Source organism: Mchenga conophoros, linkage group LG3 (genome assembly GCF_057382185.1).
Source record: "Mchenga conophoros isolate Kocher_MC1m ecotype Shallow Benthic linkage group LG3, M_conophoros_male_GT1.1, whole genome shotgun sequence".
NCBI classification, from domain to species: Eukaryota; Metazoa; Chordata; class Actinopteri; order Cichliformes; family Cichlidae; genus Mchenga; species Mchenga conophoros.
The window spans coordinates 78299045-78316641 of record NC_140528.1 but is presented as its reverse complement, the minus strand read 5'-3'; the positions used below and the strand labels follow the sequence as shown (position 1 = coordinate 78316641).

Below are 17597 nucleotides of genomic sequence, written 5' to 3'. Positions count from 1 at the left end.
TTGTTATGCTATTCTATCCAAGTTTATCAGGGACATTTTACCTTTTTAATGCTGCAATGTCTGAAATGTTGTGTCATTGCGTTTTTAGCTTGTGATGCCTTGTAGGACCTGGTGTCCTGAGTGTGATCACGTATTTATGAGCAAAAGGCACACGGGAACAACAGCTGTTGTTGCTTTCTACACATGCTATTGTTTTTGTAACCTTGAGATGTTTCAGCGTGTCGCAACATTAAGAGACATTTTTTTGTTTTGCAAAGCTACCATCTGTGACCATTACACCGTGGTGCATGCAAATAATATTTTAATGATGTCTTGTGAAACTTGTACCTTCATATTTCATGTTTTTTACATGTTAGCGGTGCATGCCGTGGCTGTAGACCCAATTTAATTGTTTATATATTAGTTAAAAAAAATAGAAAAATAACACCTCTCATGTCATTCTTGGCTGGTGTAGTCAAAGAAACGGGGCAGTGAGAGAGTCACACATGGCCGTTTTATATTTAATTTTGACTGCAGGTGGGAAGCAAGGTCACGTCATGTATGAGCATATTTACAGTAGTTTCCTCGCTGCCTGCCTCACTAGTTTTCGTAGATATCTGCAGTTTCTGAGTAAATGCCGCTGTGGAGCCAAATTCCCAAAAAAATGTTGAGACTCTGTTTAACAGTACAGATGTAAATGGGAACCTCGGGAATCTTTTCTTCGGAGGAACTCTGCCTCTTTGAAAATCCAGCTGAAAACAGCTGGTGGAATAAATGCGCTGCATCCAGTAACACTTGCTTTTCTAGTCTTTTGTTCCTATTTATTTATTTTTTGCTTTTTTGGGATGCGTTGCTGCCAACAAATTCAAACTGAGTTCATATTTTTCTTTTCATGAAATAGTAAAGCGTCTCAGTTCACTCATCTGATGTTTTCTTTGTGCTATTGTGAATAAAACATGTTTGAGATTTCCGCTTTTCTGCCCATCAGTCTTATTCCTTTGTCCTCTCAAAAACTGAAAGCACAAACACGCACGTTGGTGATAGCAAACAGGTTAAATGTTTGACACCCACATAAAAGTATTTACTTATATGTCCATTATCTTCATGCTACGTGTGGTTGGTTTATGTTGACCAATGAAATACGTTGCTGAGAGAGAGGAGGGTGAGGAGAGCAATTGAGGATGTGCAAATGAGGAAGGTCAAAAGACTTCTTCAATAATCTGAGGGGTAGGGTCAAGATTTGGAACAAATACCATGAAAGCGTGGATCCATCTTGGTTTGTATGGGTATTTCAGGGTTCTGGTGGTGGTGTTATGGTTTGGGGATCATTTTGGGGACTTTGGGCTTTTTTTTTTAGCCAAATGTTGATTAAGCTGCCACAGCCTCCTTGAGAATTGTTGCAGGCCATGTCCATCCCTTCAAGACCACAGTATTCCCATCTTCTTCCAGCAGGATAACACGCCATGTCACAAAGCCCAACTGGTCTAAAACATCGTAAACTTAAACTTGAACATAACGATGAGTCAAATGACCATCACGGTCAGCAGATCACTGTCTAATAGAGCATCTTTGGGATGTGGCTAAACAGGAAAGTCACATCATGGATGTGCGGCCAACAAATTTGCTGCAGATTTGATGTTGTTGTGTCAATATGGACCAGAATCTCTGATGAATGTTTCCAGCATCTTGTATCTATGCAATGAAGAACTGATGCAGTTCTGATGGCAAAAAGAGGTTCAACCCACTATTAGCTATGTGTAAGTAATGAAGTAACTGATGTCCGACCCTGTTCTCCAGGCAGAGAAAGAGCATGGACAGCCACTCATACCTTCAAGCAAAGACTTATAAAAATGGACTGTCGTCTGTGGCACAATACATGGTTTAGTGGGGTAAAAAAGTTCTTTGTCATTGTCACCTCAGTGTTTTGAAATCAGCTGAGCAGGGCTGGATCTGACAGATAAACAGACACTGTGTGCTCATACAGTATTCACATGCCCAGCCTAAAACCTTTATACACTTGTTTTTGCAGCAACTCCCCCTGCTGGCCAGTAGAACAAAGTGCAGGTTTACAACTCCATTGCAATGGCCTCACTTTTTAAAGATTTCACGCAAATGCGTCAGTTTATTTAAAGCCTATTTTTGTTGCTATGACTTCACAGCAGCCAAAAAGGGAAAAATAGGTTGATCATTAAAAAAATGATAAAAAAAAAAAACCCAAACTCAGTGTCTGAAGCCTCATATAAGCTTTAGAAAGAGCGTTATTGTTCTGCCCTTCTTCACTTACATCATGAGATCCTGTTTCAGTGCTCATACAGGAACCTGACTATTGTTTTAAGAATGAGCTGAAAAACTGAGCTTCTGTACTTATCCTCGGGGAGTATCTCCCCCTGCAACCTCCAGTTTAATCTACAATGGGTAGGTTTTTTTTGTTTCCGTCTTTCAGGAACAAAAACATGTTAATGATTCAGGTTAATACCTGCTCACTGAAAATACACACATCCAGATGCTGAGACAAGCTGCTCATTTCTGTTTGAGCAACTATTACAAGAAAGGCTGAGCGGGTTCCACATTATCACATCCAAAACACAGATCAACACACATGTTTCCCTCCCCCAAACAAATCCATGTTTTTAATCTCTCTCAAAAAGTCTCTAAAGCTCAAAAGTTGTGTTGGAAGCCCCCATTTCCCCTGGAGCTACTTTGGACTTCACCTTCCTTCCTTCCTTTTCAAGGAAGAGCATTTCCCTCTCAAGGTGATATTTCCATTTGGTTGTGTTAAATGCCAAGTCAAAATAGCGCTGCACGGAGTTGACAGTGTGACGTCGAAGTTTGTAATTATTTTATTATATGTTCAGATGTTTACAGTTCTTGGAGTACTTACATCACTTCTCTCTTTACAAAGTTTGAAAGTTTTGTACAAAGACAGAAAACTCTTAATGCCACACATCAAAGATCTTTTATACAGCTTAACTTTAGTTAGAAAATGCCATCCAAAACATGTCTGCCAGCAGAGTTCATGCAAGTGAATATTTAGACGGACAAGGTGAAAGTTCTTTTCACATGCACCAACAATGGTAAAACAGAGAAGTATACGTAGGCTGTCGCAGTCACCCAGCACTAAAGCCCAGCAGTGTGCTCTCATCCCGACGTGTTTTCCACAGTTTGGGGCTTTTTTTGCTACCAAAACCTTGCATCCTAGTTAATTCCTGCACAGGTGACTCCGGATGGCAGTCAAATTTTCATTTGTACAAATAAGGTTCATGTTGTGACAAGATTACACTTGTTTTTCTTTCCATTTTATGAGTTACAGTAGATATCCAGGGAAAAGTCAGCTCTTGTTACCACTAGAACATCTTCCAGATTAATCAGCCTCCTCTGGTCTTCTCTTTCCAACGGGAATGCAAAGCCTCCCCTTATCTTCCTCTGCCTCAGCATGAGGATATCAATCCCACTCACATTTCTGGGTCCACGGTCGGGCAGCTTTTCTGAAGCAAATTCCGAAGATTTACTGCATTTCTTTATCCTGTCCACAGCACGCTCAATCAGCGTGGATCTGCACTGTCCCACAGAGTTACTTATTAGCAGGTGAAATTCCTTTTTATGCAAACACGGACACAGGTGTTCACCAGTGCAGCAGAGGTGCCCCACAGCACACGTCAAACCTGCAACAGGTATGAAACTTTCAACCGAAAAAAGGCAAGTGAAACTAAATGTTTTCAACCTGCTGTTAAGTTACTATGTATATGTTCCTTCAAGTCCATCTGCACTGCGAGCATTCCTCTGAACATGTGTGATTAGGAGATTTCCTGAGGAATTGTGTTTTCAGATACAAGGATGATGTGTTCAGTGGATTCTGGCTCCGCTTTGTACAGATCTCCAGGGATGGACTGAAAAACACAGCAGTGTAAAAATGAGTATTTATGAGGACAGAAAGAGCATTTGACTAGACTTTTTTTTCAAGTATATACCTTAGAATCTCTGTTTCCAGTCATCATCATTTCCTTGAATATTGTTGAAGGATCAGGTATCCTGGGACAAAAGATTTCCCTGTTCCTGCAACACACACACACAAAACCCCAACACATCATGTTTAGGCATGACTCTGACACTGGAAATACCTTGGAAGTACCTTGTGGTGTGAAATCATGTTACACAACGTCATATGGAAAATTTAAACCATCATTCAAATACTTTTCAGGGAAGTAGTACAAATACCTGCAAGTTCTTTCATTGATTTCAAGAACCAAAAGTGAGAACTAGGTTTCTTTGGTTTTTATTCCAGTATTTTAGCCAGGTAAGATAACACCAACTGAGATTCAAAGCAGAGTCGTTTTTATGTCTTGAAGTGAACCAATTCACCTTCTCCAAGAAAACAGCAGCAGAAAAGGAAGATGGAGGAGTTCGTGTAAAAAACAGGGACTCTTTGAAGGTCTAGTGTTATTTCTGTGTGTCTGCATATTTGCTGTTTTATCAACATTTATTATAAATCTGGATTTCTTACAGGACAGTGTCTATAGGAGTATATAGTCTTTATTTTTGTCATTAATTCTTATCAAGAAAAATATTATATTTTTATTTAAGTTTTTAACTAATTATTAAAGATCTTAAATCTTATCTGAAAACATGTTGCACCTTTTACATGATTCACTGGCATTCAGTCAGGACAAACAACACACCCAGAGCATGTCAGGTGAACTGTAAAAAGCAGACCTCTCCTCAAACGTGCATGTTTGGACCCATCCTTTACACCACTGCCATCTTGAGGCCACCAGTGGATATGGTCTCTGGAAGCACAATTAACACTGAAGCCACTGAAATCTGGACTGGTAGGTGTTCAGCAGCTTGCAGTTGGTTAGTTTTTTGTACATGTGCATTGTGGGTAAATCTTTGGTGTTTGTTGGAAGACTGACAAAACATTAGCGTGCTAGCTAAGCTGTTGCTGGCTCTGCTTTCACTGCTCTGAGATCAGTTACCAGAAATAAGAGTTGTAGAAATAAGAGTTAGCGCTCTCATTTATCATTGTAAGAGAAGAGGTTTTTTTCTTAGTGACCACTTTGGCCGACATGCGTGATGTAAGAAACGTTTAAATTTAATAAAGTTAAGCAAGCTGACCAGGTGATGGTTCTACCGGCACGGTAGAACCATCACCTGGTCAGCTTGCTTAACTTTATTACTTTTAACTTTTTATACCAGGGGGTTTCTCAGAGATATTGAAAGTGCCTTTCAATATCTCTGAGAAACCCCCTGGTTGACCTAACGTACAATTAACCCAGCTATTTTACTAATACACAACCTTCATTTTTCATTAATTATTTAATCCCACATATTTTCTTAAATCAAGTTAGACCATGCTCAGGTCTTTCATTTCAGCTCTGATTCTTTTTGAATAGATGAATATTAAAATACATGCTAAAATCATGATGAAAACCTATGATTTGATAGGATATGAGGCATTAGTGTAGATTAAACAGAACATGTATATGAAAGAAAGTGTTTAGAATAAGTCCAACCTTAAACATCTGCAGCAATAATATTAATTCATTTAGCACTGATGGGAAACATATTTCTGCAAAGTAAATCCTTTGATTTTTGATACTTTATGTGCAATTTTACAGTAATACAGTTTCATGTGAAGTATTCTTTTGCTACTTTTGCTAAAGCAGCAGTTTTAAACAGTCCTTCACTCCTCATTACAAGCTAGTGCTAAATAGTTAGAAACTACAGTAGTAATAAAATATTCAAATTCTATAGCCAGGATGAGGGCAGAAAGAGGCTGTCACAGCAGTATGTTTTGTAACTTCAGACGTTCACACAGATACGATATGAAGCTCCAGTATTAGATAAATATTATTTCCAACTATGGATCATGCACAGCTAGTCGAGTAGGTCCATGAATACAAATCCACAGCTGGAAAATGGCAGAGTAGGTCATATTTTTACCTATTTTATCGATGCAGCTCTACCTGACACACCAGTCTGTTGTGCTGGGAGAATCACTTTAGGTCTCAGTATAACCAGCTGATATTAGCTACTTGCCTATCTATTAGCATTGGCATTAATAGCGGCCAGTAAATGACACATGGGAAAAACACCCCACAACCATGCCATGATGTTACAGAGTTTCTTCACCAGAGGGCACTCTGAATCTTCCCTCTTGGCAACACATCACAAACACAACAACCAGCTTATCCAGAGTCATGTAGAGCACAAAAGAGTAAATAAGTGACTACATAAATGTAAAAGAAATCTATTTATGTTTTGACAACAAACAGAATATCTGATTTTTAAAATACCAAACATGAATATCAGTTTTAAAGATCCTGCATAGGCCAGGCTCTAGTCTGAACCTTTATTATTTTACCCTGCACATAGATCACGCCACAGACTCAATAAAGTTATGATATAAAAATGTGTGAAAGCTTTTCTTAGAGTAAATAAACTAAGCTGCTAAGTCATATGAGTTCATAGCACTATGGGAGGTTATAGTGCTTTCACTTCTGCTGTGTCTGTGTGTATAAAGGCACAGTCTGGCAGGAGAGGGTGAGAGGTTTTTAATCATTTGGGCCTATGACTAAGCCTTCTGCTATTTGCTACGTGTTTGCTGCAGGCCACACCTACCTGCCTGTGGCTACAGGTGGGGCAGTTTTGTCAACCTTTCCACTCAGAGGCATCGTCATTCTGTTTACTGATTAAACACTAGTCCTCAAGAGTCCTCAAGAGTAGCCACTCGCCATGGTCTATCAATTCTATTATCTTCTTTTCTTATAAAATCAAATTACACCAAAATCACATCAGGAGATATTTTCACTACATGAAAAGCAAAGAGAAACTCAGCCCTCTCCCCGGGGCAAACATTTACTGACAGTGAGGAGGGGAAAAAACTTTTACAAGAAGAAACCTCCTCAGGTAGCTTCCATGCTAGTGTTTATTTGGTTAACTATTGCTTGACAGACGCAGTAGGAGAAGCTTCTTTTGACATTAGTCTTTTAATGTCTCTCTGAGTGCAATGAGGCTACTGCACAAATCATTCTTGACACTGACTAAATCAACTCAACAATACTGTATGCTGTGCAAAACCATTGTTTAAAACATGGATTTTGCAAAATCTGCACTTGCACACAAACATTCACTTTTGAAATCATTCTGGCATGTACCTCTGGAAGCAGTAGCAGGACAGAATGACGGAGACAGAAAGAATAATTGGGACGACGATGGCGATCACAGTCAGCATCTCATCTGGAGACCTATTCTCCCCTGGAGTGAACAAGAGAGACTTCCTGGTAAAGCTTTTAGGAGATTTTCAACATTTTTGCACATTGTGTTGCACATAATATTGTGTATCACAGTGGTTTCCTAGTGTCTAATTTCTAATTGATGATCCAAATTCAGTGCTCCAAAGTTTACAAACAATACTTTTTGTAAATTCATTTTAAAATGTGCCATTAGACATGATGGAGAACAGCTAAAAAGCAAGGCTGTATAGAGCTTTCATTAACTAACAGATAGCTCAATCACCCATCACATGAATGCTGGGATTTTCTGCTTCTAGCCGTGTTCCTGTTGTACAACATAGCTCGAATTAGTGAGCCAGCACCTGCAAAACTATTTTTTTTTGTAGCACGGTACACTGCAACATCAGACACAGGCATTTTAGTTATTTATTTGTTTTATGGAGTGTGTAAGATTAATGTGTGATCCTTAAAATATACTGTTTAGTATACGACAGTGTTGCTTTGATTCCTTGTGTCCAAGTGACTGTGAGTTATTTTCTTGTAAACGAAGTTCCTGATGATGATGAGTCATTATTAAAATGACCCGACTTCACCCACCCACAGAACTTTATACACTAATTGGTGCATTTCCGATTGCAGCCTCACGCTGATTTGGCCTACATTACAATATCTGCACCAACATGTAGTTTGACACAAAATTTAAAGATGAAGTGAAACTTGAATCATTGAATCAATATGCTGTCAGTGATGTGATTAGTACATGATAAAAACACGAACATACAACTCTGTGTGCACATCATGGGATCTCATGATAATGTAGATATAATTATTTAAATATACTCATATTAATAATTAGTAATACTGGTTAGACAGTTACCGTGAGTTATGACTTCACTGAGGTCACTGGACAAAGGGATGCAGTATTGATCAGTCTGCACACTGTATTGGAATTTGTATTGGCAGTTTTTGTTATAGAGGATTTTCAGAGGTGGCTCTTTAGTGTGGAGAGTCTGAAAAATAAGAAGCACACAAAACCAATGTTGCACTTTGTCAGTATGGAACAACTGTAGCATTGACATAATATCTGGATTTAAGACAGACAAATGTGAAAATAATTTTTTTTCTGATATTTGATAGAAATGTTCAGCTATGAGATTATTCCAGCGTCTCATAAAACACTTAAGCAGAACGTCACAATGTGAGAACTTACTCTGACTTTATTGCACTCGGTGATGCAGACACTATAGTTTAATCCACATTTTCCAACAGCCGGACCTCGATCTTCCCATGTCAGGTCGAGATAGCCTTTATCTTCTGCGATGTTCATCTTTGGTAAAGGTATCACTGAGGAAATAACAAAACACTTGTTAAAAAAAAAACAAAAAACGTTAACATTTCGTATTCATTTTCACAGCTTGGAATGACATTAACAATAAAAAAATTAAAAATAACACCAACCAAATTTAGGTTTGAGGGTGTTGCGTCCAGTTTCAGTCTCCACGAGCACATAGATGCCAAAGTTAAGATTATTCACGTTTAGATAACAAACATCCTTTTCATGGCTGGTGGACCCATCACATGCTCTGATTTTATCATGTTCCTCTGAAGTCCTGTAATAACAGAATGAGGAGTTAACAAGAGAAGTGAAAAACATAAAAAGCTTTTTCACTTCAGCCAGTGACTCATGTGATTCCTTCAAAGTTCCCAGATTAATATTCAGATGAAATGTTAAATAATTCAAATCGGCACAAGATTCTGACGAAGCCACAAGCAGGTTTTAACAAAATACTGCTGTCCAATATTTGTCACTCTGTAACATCCATACACAGAGTACTGCTACAGAAATGTATTGCAGTAGTTCATTTTCACAGAACCCCTGACTAATGATGTGCTGATTCACGGCACTAATCCTATATTTTTTCTTTAGATAAAATTTCGCTCCACACAGAGACTGCGTTACATTTCTTTTGTTGTTTGCAGCTTTTATGCTCACCTGTAGCTGATGTTCAGCTTGACTGACTCATTGACTGGTTTCCAGAAACACTTTGTTCTGTGAGACTCAAGTGAACATCTGAAGTCCGTCACCAATTCAGCTGTAAGTACAACAAAAGAATTAAGTCACACACATAGATATATATTTTAAAAAAATTATTCTAGAAGGACTTAAGTTATTATATATCAGCATTTCAGCTTTCTGGTACTTACTGCGGCGCTTTGAAGTTTTAATGGTTTTGATCACAGGTCTGCTTTCCTTCCAGTGACTACACACAGGATCTAGAACAGCTTGAATGCTGATATTCCAGTGATCAGAGTGCTCATCTTCTGTGAAGTACTTCACTGTGAAATGATTAACTAGGCTTCGGGGCAATGGCTGGAAAAAAATATATATATATATTTAGTGAAATTTAAATAATTCTTAGTTCTCCAGCACTCTGTCTGATATCCACTTTAAGGGCACTTTATTTTCATAAATAGAAAACATTTTTTTAGATAAATGACGCTTTTTGTGTTTTTTTAACTTAACTTTAGGGTTATTTACGGCGCTGTATTGTTCAATATAAATGATGTTTTATTTATTTATTTATTTTAACTTATCAGGTCAATAAATTCACCATTGTGAAAAACTAGAATTTGATTAATATTTTGTTTGTTTTCATATTATCATTAAACATGTTTGGACTAATTTGCCATACGTTTGATGATAGTAGGTCTATGGTACATGAAAAAAATGCCAGATAGGTCAAGTGGATATTCTTTATAGATTTGAAAACTGTCATTACACATGGAAAAAACAGTTATTAATAAGAACTAATACCAAATACAGGTTAAAACTTTGTTTCACAAATCTAATGTCAGCCTGTCTCACTGCTGGCTTTCAGTTCAATATTACCTCAACTGACTGCGGTAATTCATATCTGGATACTGCATATTTGACTGTACAGTTTTTCGGGAGATTGTCTGGCTTCTTCCAGGACCAGGACACGGTCACTTGAAATTGGTCATCCCACCTATATGTCACATCTGTTGGTTCGGGAAGTTGATAATCTGCAGGTATAAGAAGAGCCGTTACTCCCAGCTTTGCATAAATGATCAATGCTGCTCAGAAACGATCGTGGTGGGCTACCACCGAAGCCAGAAATGACATTTCCCACGAACTCTTTCACAACACTCGCTGCAGTCTGCAATTAGTTCCTTGTGACACTCATTGTGACACTGATGTGTTTTGTAATACCTCGGACTGAAGCTGAAGATTGTAAAGCTGTAACTGTTGTCATCATTATACATCATTATATATATCATTTTTTGTGCTTCTGTTATGCAATAATGGTAGTTGATTGGCAGTAATTTGGCAAAGTCATCTCCAAAAACAGATGATCAGATTTATTACCAGCAAACTCACGGAAAATGTCATTGCACCTAGGAATACCTAGGAAAAATGAAATCATTTAATTGCGCCAAATCAGGGAAATATCCAGCATGAAAATCACCTGACTGTACATGAACTGGAGGACATTCCTCACATTCCCCCTCCACCTCTGTTTTTACTATTAGATTGGTTGGAAATGCTCTTGAATCATATGCAAAATGTCCTCGGCACCACCCACACATGGAGTGTTAGGGTGTAGTAAAATGCGCTGATATCCACACTGGGCATGGAAAAGGACAGCAGTGATTCCTAGTAGTTTTTAAACACATGATTATAAATATGAATGTGTCATTTTAAATTCATTTGTCATAAAAATGAATGCGTCTTTAGATTTATCTTACAATCACACAATAAAGTGCAGCTGCTCGGCGTTGAAAATGTGACGCTGACGTTTTCTTCGGATTACAGTATATGTGCACAGGCTTTTTATGCAAAGTGATACAACATAATGGGGGATATCATATCTTAGACAGATGTCCTGGAATCAAAAATAATGGGGGAGATGATTTAATTTAAATGCTATGAGACATCCTTTTAAATTTTGCCTCAGCTCTGTCATTGTTACACTTTCACTTGCGCAGGTTACCCCGCAACTGGTTGCGCTGCGCACCTGTAAAGTGAAAGACAGCCTCTTTAAGCGCAAACTAACCGTTAAGGTGCACTTGGTAAAATCGAGGGAGACTGAGTGAAGTCATAAGAATAAGAAATATACTCTGAATTTATACTCAAACAGAAAGACATCAGCGAATGTGTTCCAAAGAGCTCTCTGAATTAGCCAGATCCTTGGAGATAACTACCCTAACACATTAACACATTTTGTTACTGGGGATTAGAATTAACAACGCAAAACCACCGAGGTCAAGTTTAATGTGCTTTCCAATTCGTTTATTCATAGCAATAATTCATTACATGCCAATAATAACAACAATAATAATAATAGTAATAATACCACTTAGTGTAATAGGGTCAAGACCCTTAAAGTAACACTTCACCAAGTGTTATTAGTGCAGCGGAAAGGAAATGCTCCTTGAAGAGGAAGAAACCTCAGGGTGGGATTCCCGGATAAGGTGAGAGGAAAGCGGAGACAGAAATAACTATAAATAAATAAAAATAAAAATACGCACTTACATTTAAAATTTAAATATTATCTGACTTATGCGTTAATTTATTATTTTTTACAAGGGCAAAAACACACAAACTACAACCACAAAAGTGCTTTAATTTAATTGGCAAATAAATAGCAAGTTGTTAGAGAGCTCGAGACGCTCGGTTAACGAATAACGCGCGTGCGTCTAAAACATGCTAATTAAAGTCTGGTTTGACGGGCTGGGTACGCTCACCGACAGGTTCCCTTTAACCGAACAATTTTTAGATGTAGACTATTATTAAAACTGGGATAACAACGAATGAGTGTTTTACCTGCTTTACAGTTGAAAGTCATGGTGGTCGCGCAGAGAAAGATGAAAAACTGCTGAGCGACAGTCATGTTGCCTCCAAGCGTCCGGACTTTATTCCTGGAAGCGTTTCAGGAGCTCGTTTGATTCCCTCTAGGAATCAAAGTAGAAAATAAATGTATATATATCTATGTAAAAGGAAAAAATACCGGCGACAGACCGTCTAGGTTAAAAGAAAAAAAGGTTGTTTTTTTTCTAAAAAGTGAATGGAAACCGGGAAACGAGAAAACGAAGCCAAAACTCCAGCTACACCTTAACTGTCTCCGTGCCCACTGAACCTTACCGGGAAGGTCGGGGCGGAGTTGTTTCGAGTGGGAGGAAACTGTAATGACAACGAAGCTACGACATGTCACGGAGTGAAAATGCGTCAGCCTCGGTTACCAAACGCTGTCGGAAACGGGAATCCAGCGTCCATACAACAAATCGTTTTGGGGAATAAAGGAAGCTGCTCCCGTCGCTCTCTTAATGGGGGCAACATTACGCATGCGTGTGATCTTAAGTGCGATATATCAAACCGCAAGTGTCCATCCATTCCTCCAGGAAGTCGTCAGGCCCTAAATGAGTCTGCTTATTATCTATGTGGTAATGGCTTTATGCTGCAACAAACAATATAGAGTGGGCCAAACTGATAACACGGGTGCAGGAAAGGCCAAGAAAAACATAGATAGTTGTGTTAGACTTCAGATTTATTCGGTTATGGGTCAAGCTCAAAGCCTCCGTGGATGATATTAGACTAAATTAATGCTACAGTAATTGCGGTTGTAAAGAAAACTGCTGAAAACTTTGTGGTGGATTTCGCCTGTTTCAACATGCAGAAAGCAGCCGGTGGTTGAAAGAGGAACAAGCAAACCCCAGCGAGGGTTTCCAAAGAGCGCATGAAGCCTGAAAACCCAAAACCTGTGAGCGAGCTGCTGCTGCGACACTTCATGTGTGGTGTGAGACGTGATAGTATAATCCAGTCATAAACCCTGTTTCTCACTAGGACAAGCAGAATCGAGTGTGCAGACAAAAGCCATACATTTTTTTGTTTGCACGCTGTACTTGCAGTGATTTGTGAATAATTTTATCATCTACGTCTTCATGCATTTGGAAAGTTTTATCATGATCGTCTCATGTAGGATTTGTTCCAGGCCTCATTTCATGATGGCTCAAGTGTTTTGAACAATGAGGCTTGCTGACAGGCAGTGTCACACCTAACAACTTTTGTTTTTTAACTTATGAAGCGAGGCTGGTATATATATGAGGAATGTGCTTTGGTACTGTCTTGGTGAAATATGTTTTCTCTTAAAAAAAATGTTGCTGACATTAAATGAGCAAAAATCAAATTTCTCATTTCATCGTTTGATTCAGTTACTGACAATTCTTTTTTTAAAAGCCTTTTAAATAATATCCAGATAACTGGGTTTTGCTTGTACTTACACTGGACACAGCCTTTTAAATAATATCCAGATAACTGGGTTTTGCTTGTACTTACACTGGACACAGCCTGTATACGCTCCTCCTGTGCTTTCCCAGCTGTGATGGAAATGAAAATGTTTTGGGAGACTGTTTATGTTGGCTTTAAAAGGCCAGTGCGGCGTCCTCAGCCACATCTGCGGAGAAAGAATGTATGAGCGATACTAAAAAAGCCCTACAGAGATCTTTTCAACTACTGTCTTTAAGTTCAAACATCATTTTAGGCAAACGCAATGAGTATTTCCCCCCCACAGGTTTTATTGAAAAAGGGATTTTACAAAGGAAGTTTGACAAGCAGCTTCACCTCAGTAAACAATGCAATAAAAATGACAAACAGAAATCTCTGCTAGGACGGATTCTGGACCAACAAGAGTCCAAAAAAGTGGCTAAATAATACACCATACATACAATACATATAAACATACATGGATACAGAGTTTATTTTACAGCATGTTGACAAATTATGTACATCTGCTTAAATATTATTTATCTGTCTGCTAATTTCAGTGTAGCACTTGTGAAATACTGTGAATAACCAGCATGTGAGGCTTCTTATTACTCAAGATAAAGGAGTCTTTTCAGAAGACAGAGCACAAAGGCACTGGATCCAAAATCAGGTCTTTAATAACTCAATGCACTGAAGTAAATCTCATCACAACGCTGTCATCGCTTTGTCAATTTCTCATTTCAAATGTCCAAAAATAATAATATTTCAATGATTGTTTTCAAGCTGTAATAGAATTAGCAATCTATATTATGCATTCACGCGCGCACAGTCCAGAACACTGTTACTCCAAAGGGATTTTGTTTTGTCTTAACAATGCACTTGACAACTTTTAAACTACACAAGCCACTCCTGTCAGATTTATTCCAACCCTGAGCTCTGTCTTGTCTTCACTGTGACTTTGGAGCAGTCACAAGAGGCCTGCCATTGAATAAACAAGGTAGTAACTTTGCCCTGATGCTCTATAAGCTGTTGCTCTTTAGTTGTGACTTATCTGTTTATCACCTTCTCCTCAGTCGTCAGGAATGCGCTGCTAGCACATAAACATCGACCCTTTGCCAGACAGAGTCTCGAAATGCTTTCGGTTAGTGCCTTTTATAAAAGAGTTGAACTAGTTGAGCCGGTATGGTAGCACGAAACCTCTCGCCACAAACACTGAGACGCAATCTAAAGGTGCTACTGTCTTTAAAAAGGTGACTCAAGTTGTAAAAGTTGGGACGGAGCGCAGTGTCCTGCATAGATCTAAAGGGCGGCATTGCAAATAGAAAATAGAAAAACTGTTTAACCAGCAGTCAGTCTGGCAGTTTGCTGTAAAGGTGGGGGGGGGAAAAAGTGCAATGCAGCTGAGCGTAACACCTAAACCTGACATGCAGACACGTAAATGGTGTTGCTGTAATACATTCTCAGAATTACTGCTGCTGTGGTTTGAGGACTAAATCTGAGTGCTGTGCCGCAAGCTGTTACCCCCACCGTCCACTGCACATTCAGCAAAGATGCCGTTGATAGCCAAATGGCATCTTCACCAGGGGGAATGTTTTGGCATGCATAGCTGGGCAGATTTGCACTGACAAATTCCCTGTTATAAACCAATCCAGGTCCTCAAGGGAGAAGTGCAAGGATATACAGAAGTGTGGGTGGCCGCAAGAGACGGAGGGTGGTGTGCAGGAGGTCAACCGAGGTCAGTGGACGTCCCGCTGATGGCACGGAACACATGGAGGGAGTTCTGTAGTAGCGATCGCATCATATCCTCCGGGTATATCTGGGGTCAAAGCAAAACAAAAGCACAATCAGTGTCAGACACACACTTTGAGTACTGTGAGTTGATGTTCTTCACATGCAAGCTGAGTGCACACTAAAGCTGGACTTTATAGTACTGCACAGTGGCCTACACCACAGTGGGTGATGGTGCACCTGCATCGCCCTGCCCTCACCAGAGACTAAGATCAGAATTTTGGCCATAATCTTCAACAGTGGGGTACTTTTTGTCAAATGCAGAATATTTCAGAATGTACTGAGTCAAAGCGCAGACTGTGGGAGATGTGAAAATGGCATAAGTCTGCACTGGCAGAATAATGGCTTAATGGCACTGTGAGCAAGCTAGATACATTTACAGGATAAAACATTGTGTTTAACGGATGCATTATTCTATGGTTGATCAATAAACTGTGTTTATGAAGCATATTAATTCCAAGCAGCAAAAACACAGTTTTTGTGTACTGTGTTGCCACAAAGTGCAGATAGTTTTCTGAGAAGGTCATGCAAGGCAAGGCAAGGCATTTCATTTATATGGAACCAAACACTACAGTCATTCAAGGTGCTTTACAAGAAAAATGAAAAACAAAAATAACAGGATTTTTAAAAAAAGAAGACAGAAATAATATAAATAAAAACGACAATGGTAACAATGATGGAACAGCTACTCGGTTAGTTGAAAGCAATAGTGAATAAAGCTGGTTTAGCTTCTTTTAATTTCAATGGATACAGTTGGAGAAGTCCTGACCTCAGTGGGCAGCTGGTTCCAGCTTTGGGCATCACACTGGCTAAATCACCCCATTTAGTTTAAGCTCTGTGACCACTAGGTGACCAGATCTTGGAGAAGCCTACCACATCTGTATCTTAGACATCTTAGGCATACATTTAACAACCAGTAAAAAATTATTTTTATTTTTTATTTAAAATAAAAAACTTTAAATTGAATTTTGTATTTTAATGGAAGCAATGCAGGGAGCTGAGAATTGGAGTGATATCCACTCTCTTCCTGGATTTTGTTAAAATTCTAGCAGCACAATTCTAGGCTAACTGTAAATGTCTTGTAGTCTTTTTAGCCAGGCCAATAAAGTCAACTCTATAAGAAATAAAGGCATGAATGAGCTTCTGTAGATCTTGCTGAGGACATAATCTCTCAGTTTAGCTACTTTTGTGAGATGCCAAAAAGCTGATTTAGTTACAGCCCCAATACGCTCAGTGAATCTAAGGTTCTCTTCCATGATTTTTTCCCACACGTTGCAATCGTGTATCCTTGTGTCCAAATAGGATAATCTCTGTTTTGTTTTCACTTTTTCAAGGCACAAACATAGATAGCCAAATAAATCTGAGTATCATCTGCATAGCAATGATAGGCTGACTTGTATTCCTGAATGATGTCACACAAAGGAAGCATATACAGATTAAACAAAAGTGGCTCAAGAACGGACCCTTGTGGGACTCCACGCAGTATTTTATGCAACTGAGAAGTATTAATAAAGACAAAATAATCTATATAAATAAATAATAATTATACCTTCAAGGTATGAACTAAATCATTTAAGGATTGTTCCTGTGGGACCAACTGAATGTTATAATCTAATAGTATGTTATGATGCACAGTGTCAAATGCTGCACTAAGCTCTAACAGTACCAGCCCCACCCACCTGCTGTTAAAACTTTATGTTTGAGAGTCTTGCAATAAGAAGAAAGTAGGTTTAAAGTGAGAGTGCTTCACCAAGGCGCATGAGAAAAATAAGGATTTTTTTTGGCCTGTCCCGTTTGCTACTTTTACAATCAGAATTATTATGTGAAGGCCAAGAAAGATGCCCAATGGTGTTTTCCTCAAGTGGATCATTATGGCTTAAGGGTTCTTTTGTCTTGTGTCTTAATCCTGTCCAAAAACAGCAGATGGCTGCCCCTCCCTGAGCCTGGTTCTGCTGGAGGTTTGTTCCTGTTAAAAGGAGGTTTTTCCTTCCCACTGTCGCCAAGTGCTTGCCCAAACTTGAATTGTGATTTCAGGTAAAGCTGCTTTAATAGAATCCAAGAATGTAAATGAGCACAATAGGTTCCCTTTGAAAAATTTGACATACGGTGACATATATATTTATAATCTAAAAAATATTCATATAAAAATAATAGAATAATATTAACTAAGAGGCCCTGTAATAAGTCAAAAACATCATCAGTCATTCCAATGAAAACTAAACACTGGAAAGGGTGATGTCACTAAAATCTGCACTCTTAGTGAAAAAGGTTATGAAGAATAATGTCTTATCGACTTAAAATGCATGTCACTTTAT

The 17597-nt window shown here is 38.7% G+C and overlaps 2 protein-coding genes across 6 annotated transcripts in view; both read right to left on the bottom strand.

Moving 5' to 3' along the window:
- Window positions 1–2809: 2809 nt before the first annotated feature.
- LOC146580640 (interleukin-13 receptor subunit alpha-1-like) lies at window positions 2810–13682 on the bottom strand. Of its 3 annotated transcripts, none has more exons than XM_085267390.1 (11): window positions 13567–13682; window positions 12058–12185; window positions 10102–10256; window positions 9417–9582; window positions 9205–9304; window positions 8670–8821; window positions 8422–8555; window positions 8089–8221; window positions 7134–7233; window positions 3948–4032; window positions 2810–3866 (listed from the first exon to the last, which is right to left on the bottom strand). In XM_085267390.1, the coding sequence occupies exons 2-11, from the start codon at window positions 12122–12124 to the stop codon at window positions 3774–3776; spliced, it is 1185 nt and encodes a 394-aa protein (XP_085123516.1). In that variant the 5' UTR covers window positions 12125–12185; window positions 13567–13682; the 3' UTR covers window positions 2810–3773. The 3 variants fall into 3 exon arrangements, with proteins under 3 accessions (XP_085123516.1, XP_085123515.1, XP_085123514.1); XM_085267389.1 differs by lacking the exon at window positions 13567–13682 and adding an exon at window positions 12376–12483; XM_085267388.1 differs by lacking the exon at window positions 13567–13682 and having other exon boundaries at window positions 12058–12368.
- A 103-nt stretch (window positions 13683–13785) lies between these two features.
- Window positions 13786–17597, bottom strand: part of dock11 (dedicator of cytokinesis 11) — a 79588-nt gene continuing 75776 nt past the window's right edge. For all 3 annotated transcript variants that reach the window (XM_085267386.1, XM_085267385.1, XM_085267387.1), the window contains one exon: window positions 13786–15310. Coding sequence is in view for 2 of the 3 variants with exons in the window: in XM_085267385.1 (XP_085123511.1) it covers window positions 15221–15310 (90 nt within the window). In the remaining variant the exon portion in view is untranslated. The remainder of the gene's footprint in view (window positions 15311–17597) is intronic.